General features: G+C 43.7%; 1 protein-coding gene and 1 long non-coding RNA gene across 2 annotated transcripts in view; both read left to right on the top strand.

Annotated features, from left to right (window-relative positions):
* LOC116938761 (uncharacterized) overlaps positions 1-9230 on the top strand; it is a 34437-nt gene extending 25207 nt beyond the window's left edge. The window contains exon 3 of the long non-coding RNA XR_004402320.2: positions 6401-9230. This is a non-coding gene — a long non-coding RNA (uncharacterized LOC116938761). The remainder of the gene's footprint in view (positions 1-6400) is intronic.
* An 8338-nt stretch (positions 9231-17568) lies between these two features.
* Positions 17569-22759, top strand: NEUROD1 (neuronal differentiation 1). The gene is made up of 2 exons (XM_032946356.2): positions 17569-18304; positions 20126-22759. The coding sequence occupies exon 2, from the start codon at positions 20128-20130 to the stop codon at positions 21451-21453; it is 1326 nt and encodes a 441-aa protein (XP_032802247.2). The 5' UTR covers positions 17569-18304; positions 20126-20127; the 3' UTR covers positions 21454-22759.
* Positions 22760-23217: the final 458 nt, after the last annotated feature.

The raw sequence follows: 23217 nt of genomic DNA, 5'->3' as shown, positions 1-23217 counted from the left end.
CAACCACCACCGAGATAAGCGGCAGCTTCGCAAAGAGCCCTACCTTGCTCGAGTCAGCGCCACTGATAAATTCACCCGGACGCCAGCGAATTAATTAATCACCATGGCCTGTGACAAGGTGAATGATGATCGTCATAATTAGGACAACGCAGGCAGTGGCAGCAGATGACTTGATGTTTAATCAAACAAAGGGAACCCACTCGGGTTTTGGCACTCCTGCAGTCGATGCAGTAGTAGGTTGAGGTTTTTTTACTTCTGGTTGCAAGGCGAATCGGAGTTAGGGGCAATTAGTGTAGAGCTAACCGAGACTTCAGGGCATTCGGGATGTGAAATGTTTGAATAGAACACGGTTTCAGGCGTGGCATTTTTACAGACCACATGCATGACACGAGGTTGACCGATTGATGTTCATGCGTGGACTGAAAATGTGTTTCACTCACCGGGTACCGTTTCATAATTCTGTGACATGAAAAAAGAGGCAATGCAGTTCAATGAACTCACATTTGGTGAAACAAAAATAAACAATTGTCATGTGTTTTTTTAAACGCTTTGTTTTCCAAATAAATATATCAAATGTAGTTATATAAACTGGAATATTGGCAGAACTTTAAATTCTTTAAATTCCAACATATATGTGATTTGTAAGATACAGATGATGTTGAGAAAGGCTATAGCGAAAAGTAATGTTATTTACAGTTCATAATTTGAACAGTCATGTTCACATTCCAACGTTTTTTTTCACGTCTTATACAGGCATAACCCGGTTTACACTCAGGATGCGTTCCTGAAAACCAGAACGTAAATCGAAAGTACTTCAATCGAAGCAAAGACACGGGATGGCGGATCGTAACGTGGTCCAGTACCTAAACCCATTGTGCACCTACACTGTGCAACCGTTGGTGCGAGCAGTGAACACTATTGACATATTACTAATATAATGAGCCAAGAATGTGTGTCCCGCGCGTGACGTCACTCCACATGAGGCCCACCCCCCCCGCGTGACGTCACTCCACATGAGGCCCACCCCCCGCGTGACGTCACTCCACATGAGGCCCACCCCACCCCCTTCATTAATATTCATGAGTGGGTGGATTATTACACTTACGCAGAGGAAGGTCGAGGTGAATTAAATAATTTATTACGCAAAGTCGCTTCAAATATGACGTTTCTTTACAGAAAGTGACGGTAAAAAATAAATATACGCAGCACAGTGCTACATCCGTGCGTGACGTCACTGCAAAGACCCCCCCCTCATTAATATTCATGCACGCGTGCAAATTTACACTAACGCACAAGAACATGCCGCACCCCTCCCCTCATTAATAATCATGAGCGGGTGACGTCACTCCACATGCCGCACCCCTCCCCTCATTAATAATCATGAACGGGTGACGTCACTCCACATGCCGCACCGCTCCCCTCCACTAATCATGAGCGGGTGACGTCACTCCACATGCCGCACCCCTCCACAATAACCATGAAGGGTGACGTCACTCCACATGCCGCATCCCTCCCCTCATTGATAATCATGAGCGGGTGACGTCACTCCACATGCCGCACCCCTCCCCAATAGCCATGAGGGGTGACGTCACTCCACATGCCGCACCCCTCCACAATAACCATGAAAGGTGACGTCACTCCACATGGGGCAACCCACCCCTCGTTAATAATCACGAGCTGAACAAATGTTTCTATTAAATATTTCAGATTTACTGCAATACACACCCGTCCTTGGAGGGGCAAAAGGCTAGTTAAGTTATATTACCTTGTCTATTATACTATATGTATGATTATTAGTTGTTTATCATATAAGAAATAGTTTACACGGGTATAAAAAAAAATGTGTATCCGTAAATGCGGTATGTTGGGGTGTGGGGGGGGGATAAAAATACTCGAGCCAGTCAGCGACCCTAACGCTTGGGCGCCCTCTGGCTCATGAACGTCGCCGTGCAACGTAACAATGTTGGGCCTTAACGGTAAAGTTCGTGAATGTCGAGGGCGTGATGGCGAGGTACATGATAATGTGTACGAAAAACGGGATTTGGTATCAATAAGTAGGGTACGTTACAGCGACAATAGGGAAAGCGGGAGGGCCTAAATCGGTGTGTTACTGCGTTGGCGTTTCACACCAAAAATGTGAAAGCTATTGGGGAGTGCTGTGTCGTGGCTGCTTTGCTTGAACATTAGTAACTCGGGGTTGTTCGGGGGCGCCTGTGGCGGCCCTCACAATCATTTACGGCCTTCGGCCAGGAAAGTCACGAAAAAAATTGCATACGAAGGAAGCATTCACGCAAGCACCCGAAGCTCTGTTTTGAAGTTTTAAAATGAAACATCTTTGAATTGTGTTATGTTTTGAATTAGATAATTGTACTTTAAAGAACTAAATTAAATCACGACGTTTCGGAGGCAACACAAGCTTCCGTCTTCAGGTGGAACAGTCACAGCAGAATATCTGCGTCAAGTGGACAGCTCTGAGACAGCCGGGATTATATATACGGCTTCAGGGAGGGGGAGGAGCCAGAAAGTGACGTGGTGGGGGGGGAAGGGCTGAGTTAAGCCGCCTTTTGTTAAACTGCAGGGGGTTGGTTGTTGTGTATAATTACAACGAGCATCATCAGGCCTGATGATGCTAGTTGTAATTACTGGCGAAACGTCGTAATCAAATTGTGAATGTTGTGGGTTTACTCTCAAACACACCAGTGTGCTGTACTAGTAACGAATTGGCATGTTTTGTTTACGTAGCAAACCTTACTAATTTGTTGTGTCGGGTGGTGACGGGTTTAACTACGCATTCATATTCACGAAATCTAACCCATAAAACCTCTTCTATGGATGACAGTGTCGCTTAGCACCAATGTTTATCGTTGTCCTATAATTAAGTTACACATTTTTATTTCACATTAAAAGGACAAAAATTAATTGCACGTTTACAAAAACTCTCTGTTCTCATGCAATCTACACCATTTTGAAATTAAAAGTATTAAACATGTTCAGAGGCATCCTGAAAACTCACAAATAGTGCAAACGCCCAGTGGGGTGTTTTTAAAATGCATCATGTTGATTAAACTGGGCATCCTAAAAGTAGGCATTTTTATATTAAAAAAGCTAAGTAAATCATGAAAATGTGAACTATTTCACGTGAACCTGATTGTGTATAATGCACGATACTAAAACAAAAATCGAGCTTATTTAAGGATGGCAGAGGTATTTAGGGATTTATGAGGTATACCGAACCTGTACATGAATAATATTGTTTCTATTTGTGTGGTATTGGAAGACCTCCCATGGCCCCCATCGTCTCTATAAAAAGGAAGGGAACCACTAAACAATAGAAGAAGATTTTGGTTTAGAATAAATAATGCAAATGTAATGTTACATAGCAATAATTTTCATGTAGACTCATATGCCATCCATGCTCAGAGACGGTAATATTTTCAGACCAAATGACTCATTGATACCCATTCCCTGCAATGTGATGGTCACTGTAAACAGCGCGTCATCGAATAAAAGGTAAGTGTGATCTCATAATCGGAGACCACAATGATCTATAGTTGAGTTTACAAATAGAACACCACAGGCGTATTTGGCGACATCGGCATCCAGTATAGATTTTTAAATTGTACAGATCATTACACGGGAATGGTCATGAGGCCTTAAAGGGTTCTGATCAGGAAGTTTACATTTGCCGTAATTACAGAATACTTTCTAAAGTGGGAGCCAATAGTGCATTGGGACTGAACATAGCTTTGTCCTTTCTCCGTTAGTCTCCTGGCACCATTTCAAGGGATGGTCCCCAACCGGTATTGACTTTCTGCCGCGTTTATTTGTGGGGCTATGCCGTCTTTGTGACTGTATGCAGTGAAGGTGGCAAGGGACCGATAGAGCAAGTCATGTCATGAGAAAGGGACGTTTTCACTCATACATAATTCTTACAAACGCCTCTATTCCATGGTCAAAACATTGCTTTGTCAAAAATGTCCAACCTTGCACGTTATGTGGTAGGAATTGTAAAGTGTAATATTTATCAAATAGTTGAACAATGGATTTCGTTCTTTGTTAGAGTGCATAGAGACATTGATAATTAAATCAACGCCAAAAGCAGTGATCACTGGAAGCCCTGTATTTGAGAAATACATATTGGGATACTGCATTGGCAATGGTGCACAAGCACAATTAATAAAAACCCAACACATGTGTCAATAGCACTACTCTCAATTAATAGTTATATATAAAATGGAATGTTTCAGACAGGTAATGGCCATTCTTCATAGCATGATAGATCAATAAAGGCCATTGCCTGGAACAGAGAGATCATCTCTCTGCTATGAAGGGACTTTACCTGAAATATTTTTTTCCCTTAACAAATTAAATGTCTGGGTGGTTGTGAGTTCAAATCTCATCAGGGCCTCAACTCAGACCCTCGTCCGCTTCGGGCCTATAAAGGGAGTACCACTAAATCAGAAGGCAACACTGGTTATCCAATGGAAAGACTGACTGGTGCCATGGGAATGTGGAATTTCCACCACACACATGTGAGTGTCATACCATTGCTTTCTGATAAGGAGACTTCCACTGTTTGACCTGACCAAATAAATAAAAGTGGCAGCCCCATATTTGGCTGGCATAAAATCACTAAAAACACCTAACATGCTCTGATTCACACCTGCTACAGACAATTGAGTGTTTTCGGCTTCATTAAAATCAATTAAACTGTGAGAAGATGTTTATGTGGTTTGTGTGTATTTTTTTAGAGGCAATACTTGCAAAACTTTTTCGACAAAACACATTGAGAATCGAAGAATATTGCTGGAGCACCGTGGAAGTATTGGCCAACAAAAGTGTCTATGCCTGGCTCGTATTTTGTGTCATTCACCACTTTCGGAGGAGAGGAATAGAAAATGTACAATGTTTAGACTGGATGACAAAACCACTACCCTAAACCGCCTGTACCATTCTGTTAAAACATTGTTCTGAATAACACCAATGGGAGGAAACCTTAGATTCATCTTTAGAACGTACAACATTTTGGTTACGCAGGTTAGGACTTGCCAAGCAGCAAGAGTAGAAAGCAAACATATATCACGTGCATTTCCATATTCATATTTTCTTTAACATTTGTGAGAGTGGTAATGCTTTCACTCTTGGTTTTGATTTTATTTTAACAAAAAAAAAGACCTATATAGATTCTTAGTGTAGGACACATATCTGTCACTAAGCACGAGTATCAAAGCTTGCAGAAATCGTTGTGATGTGGAAATTGGCAGGGAACAGCAAACGTGGGAGGGCACAAGGGGAAGTCTGTGCACTTAAAGCTGCCGTCTGCACTTTCCAGCCGTACTGTTTATCATCAGCAAAAGTGGCGTTTGTTTGCCCCATGCAAACACCACCTGGTAATGGGCACTAAGCAAAGTTTATTTAATATTTTTTGATACAGTTGAGAAATGTCATAAAAGAGGGCGGATTATTTTTGCTACTTTTGATGGGTGGTTGCTGGATATTTTACCCCTAAATGAGATGTATCTAGACTCAATCAGAATGTTGGCGATTTTCACTCCTGGTCACATCGATTAGCCATGCCCATGGTCCCTCTAGGATTAATGATGAGTAGTTGTGGTAAGTTACCAGTGTCGACTCAGGAAGACTCTTAGATTTTTTGTTTATTACTTAAAATGAGAAAATAACCCGTAGGAAGGAAAAAAGTTCAACTCTCAATGACGATGATGATGTCCACTCGAAGGGATGCGATCGTGAGCAGTGGCGAGAGCTGTTTGTGGTCAGCTGCTAAACACACTGGAAGGCTGCTACTCATGGTATTGTCAGGGGGCATAAGCTGCCATACCGTTAACCGTTTGCCTCATTTCCCTAGGTGGGCAAACACGCTTCTGGTGATGCTGAAGCTATATTTCAGTCGTACAACCAGTGGGAGCTCGACCAATTGTGGCCACATAATTCGTGAATGATATTGTCTCATGCACACGAATTATACAAACACCAAATCACTCCAATGAATATCAGTGAAGCATATGGTAAGATGTAGCAGATAACGTCAGCAATTGAACACAAATGCAATTTTTGGATAACAAATCTAATTGTACGTATTTCAGTTTTATATTTTAAAATCTTAGAACTGGTTCATGCAGTAACGCGTGTAGCATTTATCTCAGAGAGTGTACGTTTCATTAAAACGTGTATTTTTTCGTCTCTTTGTATGGAGTTGTTTTCAAATATCAGAAGTAAAATTAACGACGTTTAAAACGGTGCATTATCTGAAAACACAATTAGCGAATACATCATCGGTGTTCTTGTTGGTATTTTTCTTGCTGGTGGTATTTCTGCATAACTGACGCCAGATTTGTTTCTCTCGCTTGCCTCTTTTTTTTCCCCTTTCCCCCTCCGAAAGAGAACAGATGGCGTCTCTACCAGAGACCGACCGACCAAGAAACAAAACTGCCACTCATTCGGACGCTGCCCTCCTGTGCCCTTGTCTTCATCCTACACATGTAGCGTGATATAACATCTTTCACTTTCTCGCCGGTGGACGGTTTTAGTGTTTTCTTTGTTTTGCTCCGTTACATTTTTTTTAAACGTACATTTATAAGAAAAAATAAAACCTTGAAAAACGTGGCTTCCTAAAGACCATTATCATTTTAGGCAATTCAGAATTAAAATGCATTTTGAATGTGCTGGAGGCACCGGATTGCTGCCTCTACCTCAATATGCCAATGAAGAGGCGGTGTTCCCGTAGGGACGCTCCCTGGCGCAGGTTCATTTCGCGGACTTGGCACAGATTCGGCAATTAGCGAACGCGCCAGAATTCTTTCGCGAGTCTTTCCATATCGGATGCTCGTCACGATTGGCGTATTACAGAGATTGCCTTGAACCGTCCAAAATGTAAATTGTATTAACGGACGCCTACAGGACACAGCGTGTGTCCGCGCTAGAGTGCGCTTTCTCAAAATAAAGGGAATTAACGCAATTGCGATTAAATTCGTCCTGGTTAATGATACATAGAGGCAAATCTTCATCTAAAATGCAAATAAAGCGAGCCTCATGTCTCCCCGCCATCCCAGCATGATTTATGACTTGAAAATACCAAGGAACTAATTAGCGGAGTAATTAATTCACACTCATTTGCATTTTTGCATGCGTAATTAGAACACGGGACTAATCATTCTGAAATGGAAAGTTTCAGTCATTACGTGTAATGTTCACTGGGGTGGAAAGATGCGATTGACGTGATTTTTTTTAACAAACATTAACATATACAGTATTACCGCTAACTTTTTCGTGGCCGTTTTAATTGCTCAGAAACATATTCTACACAGAAAAGGAATATTTCATAGTGGACATTAAGTATTATTTTTGTTTCAAAGAAAGTATTGCCCAGGGAATTAAAAATGCCCCCCAATAACACAGACTCATAATAAGATTAATTTCTGCAAGGGGAATCAATTTGTATAGTGGTTCAGGTAAATCATTAGGTGCTATTTAAAGCAAATAGTCGGGGGAGATGACAAATGTAAAAAATGTAGTCCTCCAGTCATTAATTAATATTGTGCTCTGTTAGCCAACTCCCATCATCTGAGACCTGTTTAGAACCACAGAGCTATGCATACGATTTCCCAATTTCGGGCCAAAATAAATGAGGCGATAATTCGCCACCTGAGCAGGTGGCAAACCAACAGCAGCCAGGGTTTTAATAGCCAGGTTTATTCTTTCCTCGTAGCATCGAGTGCTGAGCCGAGGGATTGTTGTCGTGCGCACTGAGTCGGTCTGTGAGGAATTGACTGCTCCGGTAAAAGATGAAACCCAGGAAATTCTTGTCCATGAAGCCGCGATTGATATGCTCTATCCTCAAGGATGACTAAGAGGAGAGTGATAGCTTGCTTATGTTGGGTTCTTTGTTTAAAAGCACGAATCAACGTCTGTGGTTCTTTTATTTTTAATTGAGGTGTGGCTAAAAAGAGGTTTACTGTAAGATTTTTCGGGGCATATTGATGGATTGTTTCGTAGAAATTAAGGGAATAAACGAAAATGACAAATAAAGCGATTAAGGTAGGAAATTACCAATAAAACACATTCAAATAATTCACAAATAACAAAAACGCATTTGTTGACAAGCTAACTCATAAGTGTAGAAATATTGTTCAATTTGGATAACAATGCACCTAATGATTTCATTGAGCTAAACCCAAATTAGAAATGATGCCCCTCCAGTCCTGATGTCAAGCTGACCGTATTGCCCATGACAGCACCGTATGTAGGTGACATAAAGCCAGCACACATGTGGTAGCACACATGTGGTAGCACACATGTGGTAGCACACATGTGGTAGCACACATGTGGTAGCACACATGTGGTAGCACACATGTGGTAGCACACATGTGGTAGCACACATGTGGTAGCACACATGTGGTAGCACACATGTGGTAGCACACGTGTCTGAAATGTGGACGTGAAGAGATTGAGCCAATGTGGGACTTCTATCTCCGAGGCGAGGTGGTGTTTAAATGGGGCAGTAGCGCAAGTAAAGCTTTAAGGAAGGCCCTCCAGCTTCATCACACAAGCAACAATACATTACAAAAGACCAGACATCTCAATAAACATGCTCAGTACTACTGTGAGTATATTATCCATTAATACGAATTGTCTGCATCACAGTGGACGTTGAAGATCCGACGACCTTATTCGAAAAACAGTCGGCCATGTGTCTTGGCGTCATGGTCCAAAAATACCAAATTTTAATAACATTCTCAAAATGCAATAATTCGAATTTCCAATCGCAACATAGCCCCTCCCCCCTACTGACGGACTAATGCCCACTTTCAGGCCAGTGCTGTGTCACCTTGTGCTGCACAAGGACAGCTGTCATCAACAGGCACGGCTCCAGATCCTCTCGGATGGCACTACCCAAGCAAGTATCCCCTCCTTCACTGCTACCGTGGGGGGGCCCACATCGAAACATCAACAGACCGATGCGCACATTTCAAATATGGGAAATTTAAGACAAACTACAATGCGAATGTGTTCCCATGTAGCTCAAACTTTGGGACCATAGGGTACACCACTGTAGTACTTCAACAGCAAATTAAAAACTGCACCAACTCTCTCTCTCTCATGACGCCCGCTCGTGGCTAGCAGACCTCGACGTTGCCATTTATCTCCTGAACATACTGCCATACGCGTTTACTTCCCTATCCACGTGGGTTTTTAGTTGGTGAACAAGTCCATCGTCCCCCCCGCCCCCCCCCCCCAGGTCTTCCAAGTTGGGGGGCGAAGAAGGGGTGTGGGGGTCTTGGAGGTCGTGGGGGTGGGGGGTGTGGGGTCCCCTCCGCTCCCTCTGTGGCGCGGCCTATACTTGGTGAACATAACACCTCGTAAACTGTTGCACCTTTTTAATTTGTTTGCCGCATTTACAGCGGCAAGAAGCGTGCGCTGTCCGTGGTGCTGAAGAGCGCGGCGGTTCGCCGTCTCCGCCACCTGCAAGCACAGATTGCGACGTGCGGGGCCAGGCACGTTTACAACGCGACAAAGTCCGCAAGCCCCGACACCTGTTTGCCCAACTATTATCCATTAACTGACCGCGCAGCAGAAAATACACATATATGTACATATTCTTTGTGTCTTTCGGTAAAGTCACGTAGATGGTTCAAAGAAAATAACAAACAAAAAAAACTACAACGTTTCGATCGCAACACAAGCGATCGTCATCAGGAGGAAAGAGGAGGAAGTCAAGATATATATGTACAATAAATATACGTGTACGTGCATGCGTCACATTGTATAAATCAACAAACGCCCGAGAGCCCAGTGGCGTGATGCCACAGCTCGTGGTAAGGGACCGTATTCGCGAGTGCCGTGTGACCCCGCACGCATTGTGCTATTTTGTTTGTTTCCGATCAGATGTTCGCGGCGAAAAGCCGGCTTGTCGCCGCAATAAACTTCACTGCACATCACAGTCAGTCTACAGCAGGCACGCGTCACGGTTTATATACACACACACAAGGGGACCCGAAGAGTTATTCCACCTGCAGTCGGGTGCGATGTCCAAGTTTTGCAGTGACGTTGAAGCGATGTCGATGGTGCCGGGCTGGCGGTCGGCACTTCACCTGCGGCTATTTTTTATTTGATTCAAGAGAGATTCTACTCCTACTCCTCGTCGCCGTCCCTCCCTCCCACCTATATGTTAAATATTCGATTTTGGTGATAATGCGTTGATAGTGATGTGCAAGCACAAAAATCTAAATAGTTCATTATACTGTCTGAAAAGGGAAATTATATCATAGGCGACAATTCGGGCAATGGCTGTTTATACAACATGAAGGGTCATTGCCAGCAACGTCGCCTATTATAGGTCCCCCCCCCCCACCCACACACCTTTTGATGCACTGTTATTCACGAATGTGTTCAGTGTAATGGTAATATGCAATCCTACTGCGTTGTGCAGCTGGGTGGGCCTCTTGGTTATAAGGTGTATCGACATACCGTTGACAGCACGTGGCGAATATTGATGTGCTTTGTGCCTCGTAAATTAAATTGTAAGCAATAACGGATTTAAATAGGCACTTAAAGCGCCACACACGAGTCGAATGATAGTAAGACCTTTACAAAAGGAGTTCTCAAACCGACGGTTTTAGAGCACGTGATCTCGTACGGTGATCGCGATCACTCATTAGATGCGCAAAAGCGGTTGCTATTAATGTAAACGTGCATTTGTTGTGTTAATTATTCACAGATATAAAGGTTTAGGAAATGCCTTCATCACTGGCGTGCTACCTTCGAGCGCGTTTGGAGTTACGGTGATTAAAACAGTACATCACACTCACGGCCAAGTACAACGCCATTGCGTTCCAATTGACTTCACTGCATCGACGATAAAAAAAACGTGGCAGGGACGTCACAGTGAACTAGAACTACGTATATTATTTTTTTAATTAGCGAAACAAACAAACAACAATCGTGTCAAACGGTCCCCGGACTCGGCTTGCATATCCAGAGAGTGCCCAGTAAAAGCATAACACGTCAGGCCATTGCTGGGGCCAACGTTGATCCAACGCAGGGGTCGGCAAACCTGCGGAATCGGAGCTGTATGCGGCTCTTTACGGACTGCTTCGTGACCGTGATTCACCACGTGCATTGTGCCTCTTCAAAATATTGGAGGTTTTTTTTAATGTATTTATTACCGAATTCTAAAAAGATGTCTCTTCTTGTTCTTTTGGTTGCTTGACCCCTGCCTGGTCCAACGGTTGCAACCATATGACGCAACGCCGTGCCCAACGTTGTGTGGGCGAGTGCCCAACGTTGTGTGGGCACTCGTTTTCGGGTTGCGTTGGCATTTAAAGCAAGTTTATGATTCAGTAAATATGCCCAAGATTTAAAGAATCGAACTAAGGCAGAGGCAGAATGAGAGTGTTCGAAGATGGCCCAATTTTGTTTCTATGCACGGGATTGGTCAGTTTTTATTGCAGATTTCGGTGAATCTCGAGGCCTGCGATACTTTGTGGATTATATGTACACTGTATATATTTTTTTATATAAATCACAATTTGCTTATGTTTACGAACTCCTTTTGCTCTTTCCAAGAGGTGTATTGACAGGATTTTTACAACAAAGGTATATATTTACTATTCTTGGTTCTTTCGGTAAAGTCACGTAGAAGGGAAATAATAAAAGAATACAAATAAAACATAATATAATACAATTATCACGACGTTTCGGCCACAATGCAAGCAGCCGTCCTCAGGTGAAGAAACAGAGCTGTCAGAAAGACAGCATCTTAATGAACACTGCTAAGCTTGGCAGCGTATTTTAAGCTGGGTAGGAGGGAGGAGAGAGCCTTGACAAAGGAGTTTACATATCAACAGAGGAATTGAGCATATTGATGACAAATGCAGATATGGGGTTAGTCACTCCTTGTGGAATGTATAGGCGGTGGGTTGTCCCAAAGTCATATTATGCTAGTGTATTATGTAGGATTAGCAGTAATAAAGGGAGGGAAATTTTAATAATAAAGAACTGCAGCAGCCAAACCACCGCGTATCAAGCTCGTGTATGATGTGGAAAACAAAACATGAATTTCTAAAGAACTACAAATACCCTACTACCATACAATAAACCGATGTGAAAACCCCAAATATAAACTACATCAATATAATCAATGTACTCAACATACTCTCCAATAAGCTGAGCTATTAACATTAAGTAACTGGGTATATACTGCACTATATAATGAGTACCATATAGTAAGCTGATAAAAAAACTAAAATATAAACTATATCAATATAATCAATAAACTCAATATACTCTCCAATAAGCTGAGTCTACATGTATCAACAGAGGAATTTAGCATATTGACGCTAAAGAACTGCAATTACCAATTCTACCGATGTGAAAAAAACTAAATATAAACTACATTAATAAATTCAATGTACTCAATATACTTTCCAAATAGCGTATCTATTTACATTAAGTAACTGGGTATACACTACACTATATAATGACTACTATATAGCGAACCGATAACACTAAAATAGAAACTTCATCAATATAATCAATATACTCAAAATACTGTCCAATAAGCTGAGTTTACATATCGAACATTATATGTTTACTATCGTATTGTCTCTACGATGTAATTAAATGCGTAACTTGATTTAAGTTGAAAGAGTGTAAACTATGTATAAAGCAGCGATTGGAGCAGTACCCATAGCACATCTGTGCACTGTTCTTTTCATCCATATAAAATACAAGTTACGCATATTCAAAGTGAATGTGCAATAGTACACATAGAGCAAAGTTGCTACACAGATTGAGTCCGCATGAGAGAGACATACAGAGTACCTCGACAGGCGTTACGTGGGTTTCAGTAATCTGTACTGCACAGTATAATCCTGCTAAACTAGAGTTTGGTCGCGGTCTGAGCTTGGCTGTGTTCACTCCAGCGCTGTCCTCGAGACAGTCTGGTCCCTTCACCTGATGAAGGCCACTTGTGTTGTGGCCGGAACATCGTGAATTTTATATTTTTTTATTTTTGTTGTTTCATACTTTTACGTGACTTTACCGAATAGAACCAAAGATTCATCTTCTTTGGTTCTTTCGATAAAGTCACGTAGAATGAGAATAAAATAATAAATTGATAAAATAAAATAACACAATAATATTCTCACGACGTTTCGCAGTCACGAAAGCTTTAAATCGAAATAGAACTAAAGAGTATGGATCCTTGCAGTCACGAAAGCTTCAAATCTAGAATAGAGTATGTTTCTTTGAATAAAAACAAATAAACCCGATTTGAGAGATTCTCTTGTCTGTGTTTTCTCCAGTTCCTTTCACTTTTGTCATTTAAAGACTAGATTTAGTTCAATAGAGCAACAATAGATAGAGCTACAATATACAAAGTAGCTCTATCTAGTGAACGCATACCCCGTGAGGTGAATGACAGTGGGTTCGAGTGCCTTTGAAAAGATGAACTTGAAAATGAAACTCGTCACAAGTGTTGAATAAATATGCAGACGTTAACAAAAATAAATGTGCCATGCTCATTGGTAAACGTCTGCAGGAATTATTCAACACAATAGTTGGAGTTTGGCAAGGCTGAAGCATTGACTTTAAGCTTTCGTGACTGCAGCAATTCATATTCTTTGGGATCTTTCGGTAAAGTCACGTAGATAGGTTCACGTATATAGGTTCAAATAATATAACTACGACGTTTCGATCGCAACACAAGCGGTCGTCATCAGGTCCGCTTGCGTTGCGATCAAAACGTCGTAGTTGTCTGTTATTGTCTTTGAACGTGAACCTATCTACGTGACTTTACCGAAAGACCCAAAGAATAAGGCTGAAGCACTTCACGGGTTTTAAATGACCTGTAGTGGCTGGTTGATTGACCATAGTAAGCCGACACTTTGCCAACGACATTCATCCAAGAGGAGGTAAATTAGAGGAATCGACACGATGTCACATTATGACTGGATGAATAAGCCATTAGTATAGTATGGAGATAGGTGTTGAGATATGCAAAGTTATGGTTTTAGGGGGATTAGCGATAATCCTAAGGGATACACATACATTTAATTACATTGGATCGACTATCATGAATGATAGAACATCTCTAGAAGAATGTTTATTCAAGGGTAGCAAAGGCAACAGCCACACCACCCCCCAACATGAAGACGCTCTGAAATACAATAAAACATCCCAATAGGCAATGTGATCCAAAACTCTAGAGAACACCAGTCACTTCGGGTTTGCCTATCTGGACGTTTACAGCGAACACGGAAATTTGTTATACAGACAAGGGATGTGAGATGCTTCAGAAGGTTCCTGCGCATTCTTTACACCGTACACATACGACCAGGTGCTGTTATGATACAAGGAGAAATTGGAAGAAAAAAAAAACAACAACAACAAAGCCTACTACAGATCATGCAAGCCAGAACACTGAAATGGTATGAACACGTCAGCAGAGATGCAGGACTAATGAACACTATCCTGCGAGGTAAAGTATCGGTGACACGGAATAAAGGGAAATTGCTCAAAATAACTCGATTACTAATACTGCAGAAAGCACCTTTAAGCTGGCCAAGGGCAGGGATAATGAAGGTGGTGGCAACAGCAATGAAGCCCAAATCTCCACAAGTCGTGGGACTGAACCGAAATAACATGAGCCACGATGATTTTAATAATTTGCACTTATTAGTAGAATCGTATTAACTTCAGGCTGTTATAGGACAACACTAAATATATATACTTTGATGGAAGACCGCCTGGGAATATCTGTTATCGTAGGGCTATGATGAGGTGTCCATCAGATGAAAAAGTAAACGATTATTAAATCAATCTGTCCGAAGATTTGAGTGTTTCCTGAAATGTGCCAAGCACTCTTTCATGAAATTAGCAAAACATCCCAATGCAAGATCATCCTGAAAGGGCCTTAAGGCACACACTTAGCCTTTCCCGAGTCAAGAGCATTATTATGCTTTATGTAAGGCGTTGAATGTTGTTGTGCGTGTTGTGCTCGACATTCGCTCGCACACTACTTTATACAACCTTCACTCGTGTTTTTCTCAAGCACTCATACATAGCATTGTATGTAATGTCCTTGGCCAATGCTGGACTAATGATTCAAGGTGAGATTCATTGCACTAGCAGCTTTAGCACGGTAAGCATACAGTTCCTTTCATTTATAGCCGATATCTGACGTGTTTCTGGTTCGAACCCAATGGGAAAACAAGTCTCTTTATCAAGGGATGGCTACAGTGTGGGGATGGACACAGAGGGGTTTGCAGTACGCGTTGGGTGTCAGTATTTGTACGATTATTCTCCAGAATTGTAAAAAAAAAAACACACCTCTCCAGTGCGCACCCGTTTCGCCAAAGATCTATTTGGGCACGATTGACTCCCCATCTCCGTACGATCTCGCAGGTGCCATATAAATCAATTAGCCGGGCCCCTAAGGGCAAGGGACCACGTCTGGGGACCCGGTGGCAATCTAACAATCCGACTGTCAGGCGCATAATCCGTCTTGCTAGGAACGCCCGCGTGCGAGGCGTGTGCCTTCTTCAATAAAGTCTCCGAATTGGGAGTTCTCCGTTCTCCAAAGTTAAGAGAAACACACTCCAAAAAAAAAAACCCACGATAAACGTGTGATGACATTAAAATTGTCACTTCACGTTCATCGTTGCAAAAAAAAAATCCATACGCGATAATCCACGGTAAGTAAACGTTGTTAACGCTTTGTCAGAGACGCTAACCTAAAGTCTAATTATGACCGCCGTGATGCATTTTCAGTGAACGCCAAAAACAAAAACCAGGCGCGAGCCACTCAACTGCCCCGTGAGTCGACGCACGATGCCGTCAAGTAACAAGAAAATAATAACTTTTGCGCAATTAAAGCGCACGCGGGAGACCCTTGCCTCGGCCGTCCCGTCGGTCGGAGCAAGCAGCAGCAGCAGCAGCGCCACGCCGAGCTCATCTGCGCTTGTGACGGCGCGAGGGAGGGGTGGTGGTGGTGGTGGTTGGGGGGGGTGTGGACGGGCGGTGTTTGGTGGCGTGCTTTTGAGAAAGGCGCCGAATAACGGCTTTACCCGCCAAATTTCGAGACCTCAGATGACGGAGCCTAAATGAGTGATCAATGCCCAGCCACCCAAGCCAGCCAGCCATCCACCCACCCCACACACCCACTCGCCAACCCATCCAGCCACCCCCCCCCCCGCCCCCCCCCCCAGCCATTCTCTGCGCGTGGCATTGTGTTTTTGGTTGTTGTTGCGCGCTGCGTTTCTTTTATTATTTCGCTTCGTGTCCATCTGTCACTCGGCGTGGTGGGGGGGGGTGGTGGTGGTGGTGGTGGTCCCGGGCTCCTGCTCGTCTCCGCCGCGCTTTTGCCAAACGGACCTTGATCTGTCCGAGGGATAACGCGATTAAACACGCGAGGAGGGATTCGAGGCGCAAGCCCCCGAAGAGAGTCAGCCCGCCCCGTGAGCACGCGTGCGCGCCACTCAGCGCACAATCGGCGCTCGCGGACCCACAAATTCAAATAATTCGATTTCCACCTTCATTAGGGCGGCGCGTGGCCGCGGATCGCGCAGCTCACGAGCCACCGCTTCCTTTGTCTCGGAGCGCGTGCGGGACGCGTGCCCCGACGAGTAATCGATTAATCACGAGGCTTAAAGGCTTACGCGTACAAAATGGGGCCCTCGGCTTAAGGGAAGATAGAGACTTCTGGCCCTCTCGGCGAAACACCCGGAGCTTGTATGCTGCACATGCGGCGCAAGGGATACGTGCCAATCGCTTTGGCCGCGGTGCCACGACAGTTCGCCTGATTGTATCTGACAACGGAGAGGCATTTAATAGCCCGCGAATTGTCAGCAATAGATAAAGGAAGCGGTGTGTGACAGTTTATAAGTTGCATGAATCCGTTTCAAAGAGTCGATAAGGGGGGGGGGGCATTAAATAACTATTAGGGTGAACTTAAGCGCAATTGTATAAACTATAACTCACGTATCATAATAGGTTTTACCCTTTCTGGCAATAAAACAGGTGTGTTAAGATTTTTAAACACCAAACATAAACCTTTTGCAAGAGATCATGTCTGCATTAACACACATACTTGTCGTGAACATGCAAAAAAAAACGTTCTCTGATAATATATGTATTGTCTTGTTATAACTCACGTACTGCCAGATTAATACTGAATATACTGTATTACATCATTGCGTGTAAATTCTTAGCAAATTAAAACAGGGATAAACTTTAGTTATTGCAATGCCCTCAAGACGCGTTTCGATTATATATATTTTATTGGTAAAAAAGGAGTGTTTAAAAAGTTTAGACACAGAGCTGAGTCAACTCGTTTACAATTAAAACGTGTTTGATTTTACCCTCAATATGAAACAAAATAAATTGTACGTTTGCTATATCCTATTTTTTTATCGTTGCTACAGAATACTACAATTGTGTGACGCTTGAACTGTATGTACTTATGATATATTTAATTCGTTCTTTACATATCAATTAAACGTTACAAACAGTGGATTGTCAAACGTTTCTAAATTATTATCATTACTATTGATGGACATGTCAGTATTCAATAAACTAAGCACGTGCCGATGCCACGCTTCTGTCACCATCCCACTCCGAAAAGTGATTGACCTCCCGTTAAGCACTGATAGCGACAACCACACCATCCTACCGCGTGACTTATCACAACAGTGTGCCAACACACAAAAACTCATACACCATTCACACGCATTATACAATTATCAACACATTATAAAACCTTCAAGCAATTCTACGGTCTAGTCTATTTCACGGCGAACAACGTTGTGTACTGGTTGTTCGTTTTATATCATTACCGTGCAGCAGCATTCACCCCCTCTACGCAGCTATTAATATCTCATGGAAAAGTCGGAACCCGAGACGCAAAATTAATTTTTCCTAGAGGAGGAGAATAGCAGCTCTACGGCGCTTCTCTAACTAGCGACAGATGGCTTCTGCTCGGGCCACAAAGGGATATAAGCGCGGATCGGGACTCGGCGCGGCTGCAATACAAATCGTGGCACACCACGTGGCCAGGGCTCTCGGTGACGTGGAGGAGCCATATGGCTCACCATCCTCTCCTATAATCTGGCGGCTGGTGGCGGGATTCGCGGACAGAGCGCTGAGCGGGGGCATGGGAAGGCTCTCCGGGAAAGCGCTGAAGCTTCTCCTGACGAGGCGCGCACGGAGCCGAAGAGAGAGAGAGAGCGAGAGCGCGCGCAGAGCCCCAGAGCCCTGCACTGCCTATGACGCCCGGCTACTGACACAGGTACGGGTAGGGACTAAATGCTGCTTGAAGAATGGTAATAGTAATAATGATAATAGAACATCAGGGAGCGCATCGGTTACGTGACAGTCTGTGAGCCACACACGGTGGTGTCGTTCTACACAGGAATTATTCGCTGGCGACCGATTGCAGTGAGAAAATCTATTGGAGAATATTGAATGTATTTTTTTATCATACGTATAAACTTATTATTTGTTTTTTTGAGTAATTTTATTTAGTTTCGTGGATATGTAACCCATACCAAATCTAGAGTTAGTTTATGTAACAATATTAAATATAAATGCTTCTCTAGTTTAACTTTGTATGCGCGTACTTTCCTGCGTTCGGGATGCAATGTCTCTCTTTTTATTTCACCGCTCTTACCACAACAAAGCTTTTAAAGCTACCTGTTTGTTATCAGTGGCGCATATGCGCTGCCCATACATCCCACGGTTTTTTTCTTGGAAAAGTTATTGGCTTTTCAAATTTCAAGTAAAAAAATCAAAATCAATTATGAAGTACACAATAGAGGAAACGAATAGTACATAAAAAATCTAAATCAATTTGAAGTACACAATAGAGGAAACAAATAGTACATTAACCGCGTGCGGGGTTCATATTCTTGGTTCGTCAAGTAGAAGGGAAACAATAAAATAATATATTTTTTATTATTATTATTTGATTGTTTCCCTTCTACATGACTTTACCGAAAGAACCAAGAATATTAATCCCTGCAGTCACGAAAGCTTTAAATCAAAATTTCGCGTGCGGGGTTGATATATATTTCGCCCGGGCAGGCTGCACGCAAACAGCCCGGCTCGCCAACGTTTATGACTGCACAGATTTCGCACCTGATCCCCGAGGATTACTGCGCCAGCGTGCTTCTGTTTATTTGAATATACCCGCGAGTATTGTAATTGTATGCAGTACAGAAATACCATGTAGCCTCTAGTTATATGGCGCGTACATAGCCGCACTGGACACGCTTTGTGTGTCAGTGCGGACGATTAAAAAGAAAGGAGTACAAAATAAGAGGCAACGTTTTCCATAATCATTCATCGCTTTATTTCTGTCCGCCACTCTCGAGTTGCCCGAAGCGAGTCCAACCCCAATCTCTTGGCTTGGGATGATGCAGAATCCTGATAATCTGATTACATGTGCCAATCAGCTTTCATTTACATAATCCCTTTGCATGCCTCACAAATCGGTCTCTTATATACTAATCTATAGGCTATCTACTTGCTCGGCTACAATCCCTTCTCGGGATTTTTTTTTCGTTCGGGGGGCGCGGCTGGTGGGGGGGGGGGGGGGGTAGGGGGTTTGTTGATGATGTGCGTCTGGAGAGATGAGATGCAACGACCCGTGGCGTGCACTTACAATACTCATAATGGCATTGCAATAATAATGGCAATAAATCTTTGTTTTAGCAAAAATGTTGAACTGCGATACAGTGCTATTGGTTATAATGCATCACGCCTACATCGGCGTGAACACGTGTCGATATAAAAAACGACGTGAAGAGTGAGCATCGTACAAACGAATCGAGCAGTATACGTGCAGTATACAGTATGTTCTTGGAAAAATGTATATTCATTGCATTACGATGTATATGTATGCACACACAAGACGTGGTACCAATGACGAAATTAAAACGTTCTCACAAAAGTAATGTACTTTATTATATGAACAAGGAAGCATGTGTGTGTGTGTGCGTTGTCATTTGTGACAGCAAACACAACTCAGGGGCTGTAATGTGCCGACTTTTGCGAGTGATGGCTTTTTGTTTTCCTAACGGCCATTTCTTTGCAACAACTTGAATCGAAGGTATGAAGACAGCCGAGCCGTGCGCCGACACCACGCGAATGATGGAGAACCTCTCGAACTGGGCCGAGGAGTGCCTCACGGAAGACGAGGACATGAAGGGGAGCGGCCGCGAGGACTGCGAATCTCAACACGACCTCCTCTCGCTCTCCGCCTCCTACGACAACGACGACCTGGCCGACGACGACGATAAGCAGGACGACGACGACGCCGACGACTTGGAGGAGGACGAAAACGACGACCAACAGAAACCCAAGCGCCGGGGCCCCAAAAAGAAGAAGATGACCAAGGCTCGGCAGGAGCGCTTCAAGATGCGCCGCGTCAAAGCGAACGCGCGCGAGCGGAACCGCATGCACGGGCTCAACGCGGCGCTCGACAACCTGCGCAAGGTGGTGCCCTGCTACTCCAAGACGCAGAAGCTGTCCAAGATCGAGACGCTGCGCCTCGCCAAGAACTACATCTGGGCGCTCTCGGAGATCCTTCGCGCCGGCACCAGCCCCGATCTGCTGAGCTTCGTGCAGACCCTGTGCAGGGGCCTCTCGCAGCCCACGGCCAATTTGATCGCGGGCTGCCTGCAGCTGAACCCGCGGACATTCCTGCCAGAGCAGAGCCCGGACTTCATGCACATGCAGGCGCCCGGCGGCGGCGGCGGCGGTGGAGGTGGCGCGGGTGGCGGAGGAGGAGGTCCATCTTCTTACGCGATGAGCGGTCACCACCACCACCAACACCACCACCAACACCACCACCACAACAACAACAACCACCATCACCACAATCACCATCCGTACGCGGCGGCGTTTCACCACTCGCCCGGCTTGCCGAGCCCGCCCTACCACAGCACCATGGACAGCGCCCACCACGCGTTCCAGATCCGGCCCGAGAGCTACGGAGCGGCCCTGGACGGCTTCTTCGAGACGGGTGCCGCGCCGCCGCCGCAGCAGCAGCAGCAGCAGCCGCAGCAGCAGCCACCGCAGCCTCCATCCGCACAGGCTGCGGCGGCGGCTGCTGCTGCTGCTGCTGCGGCTGCTGCTGCTGCTGCGGCTGCTGCTGGCGGCCAGGAGTGCGCGAGCCCCGAAAACTACGACCCGCCCCTGAGCCCTCCGCTCAGCATCAACGGGAACTTCTCGTTTCGACAGGAGACGTCGGCCGACTTCGAGAAGCCCTATCGGTTTCACTACGCGGGGGCTGCCGGCGGTGCCGCGCACGGAGCCGGCTACCCCCCACCAAGCTTGCGCTGTGACCCCCCCGTTGAGGCGGCCCCCTACGAAATCCACCCGCAGCACGAAAGACTGCTCATGAGCTCGCATCTCAACACCATATTTCATAACTGATTGTTCAATGATGAACAACAACTTCGCACCCCCCCCCCCCACCCTCTCCCAATTGCGTTGTTCACATGCGGCGCAAAAGTTCAACGATGTTGGCACCCTGTGTCATAAACTTAACAATGATCGCGCTTATTTGTATTTTGCTATTTTGTGTTTCATTACAACGCGTGTTTATTTTTACGTTGCTTCTGCTGGTATCACTGGGAAACGAATATTTTCTTCTGCTGTACGTGAAATCGCATTTGTGAAAATGTTTCGAGAGTATTTAACTGGTGGCGCCACGCCGAGGTGACCGCGTGATTTTTTTAGAATTGGCCCGTCGCATTCGTAGCCCTCAATGTAAGAGAATCGTATATCGTGACTCACAATGTAACGGCAACAATATTTTGACTGTAGTGCGATTGTGCTTGTGTATATAATAAGAGGTGTGCGTATGTAAAACCACCTGCCCGACGCTATTGTGCCCTAATAGACGCTTTGGATATTTAAACAAAAAGATAAATGTACTGAACGCGTATTTTTTTGGGTCCCTGACTGTCATTGCGAGCAATAATTAGGAAGCTATGCAATTTTTGAATTGTGAACCATCCGCGAATTTTACGATTATTTAATTGTCTTCTCACACAATGACTAATTTTTTGACTTCCACTTGCTTTTTGTATGCAATTTCTAACGAGACTTTTATATCGACGAGTCCATATTTTTGCGTGTGAGTTTGTAATCGCTGCCACGTTGATGATAAAGAGTAGTCAGTTTGTAAGCTCGAATAATAACAATGATAAAAAACACGTTAAAAATAAAGTTTATCTCTACCAAGAAACAGCCTACTGTAAAGACGAATGCCTTAGACGTTTTATACAACATGCGGCATGAAGAAAGTTGATGGATATGTATTAAGAAAGTGATTAAATATATTTAACAAACAAATACATAATAATGTAGTTTTGCTGCCAATTTATTTTTTGTTGGGCCAATCATCAAGTCTTTCCTCTTACCATAGGTGATACCTTATTCATGTGCACCACATTCAAGTCGTTGCTGTGTCCCATTTCATTACCACACAGCAGGTCTCTGTGCGAGAATAGGAAACTTGTGCTTAGGAACACTAGCGGTTGTTTTGTACATATATATTTTTGCTCTGTGTATATCCCAGTGACATGAAATTAGCTCTTCATCCTATTTGATGGGATTTATTCATTATTTGATCTTTTTTAAATGGAACCGATGTCTATTTTGATAGACTGCAAAAGTGTACATGTAAATTTATTTGCAAATAAATTATCGTAAATAAATGTTAATAAAAATTGTTGTTGGTGGCTTGTTGCCTATTGTGACTCAAAATGCTTAAATGTGGGAAATCTTTCGCTGCGTTTACACTTCATTAAGCACTAGTTGTGTTGCTTTCTTGCAAAATACTAATACTAACAACATCAGAAACTGTTTGTGGTTCCTATTTGTATAAAGTATTTTATGATTATGATGTGCACATCCACAATACGATACCCGAAAATATGGGTTGGATACCGGATGACTATACATAGCTTAATCATTATACAATGTTTCGTGTGAAAAATAAGAATTGTAAACGTTATGTAATAGGAATTCCATTCTGAGCAATTGAACACTGGAGGTAAAGTCAATGGAAGTACATCAGGCACTATGACTATGCTCCGAGAATGTTGCACATCCATCGTATAATTCATTATGAGGTTAAAAATTAACTCAACCACACAATGTAAATCACATTGACTTCATGTAATTTCTATG

This window comes from Petromyzon marinus, chromosome 4, assembly GCF_048934315.1.
Source record: "Petromyzon marinus isolate PM22_M1 ecotype Great Lakes invasive population chromosome 4, UKy_Petmar_22M1.pri1.0, whole genome shotgun sequence".
Taxonomy (NCBI): Eukaryota; Metazoa; Chordata; class Hyperoartia; order Petromyzontiformes; family Petromyzontidae; genus Petromyzon; species Petromyzon marinus.
This window is presented reverse-complemented; position numbering and strand designations above follow the sequence as displayed.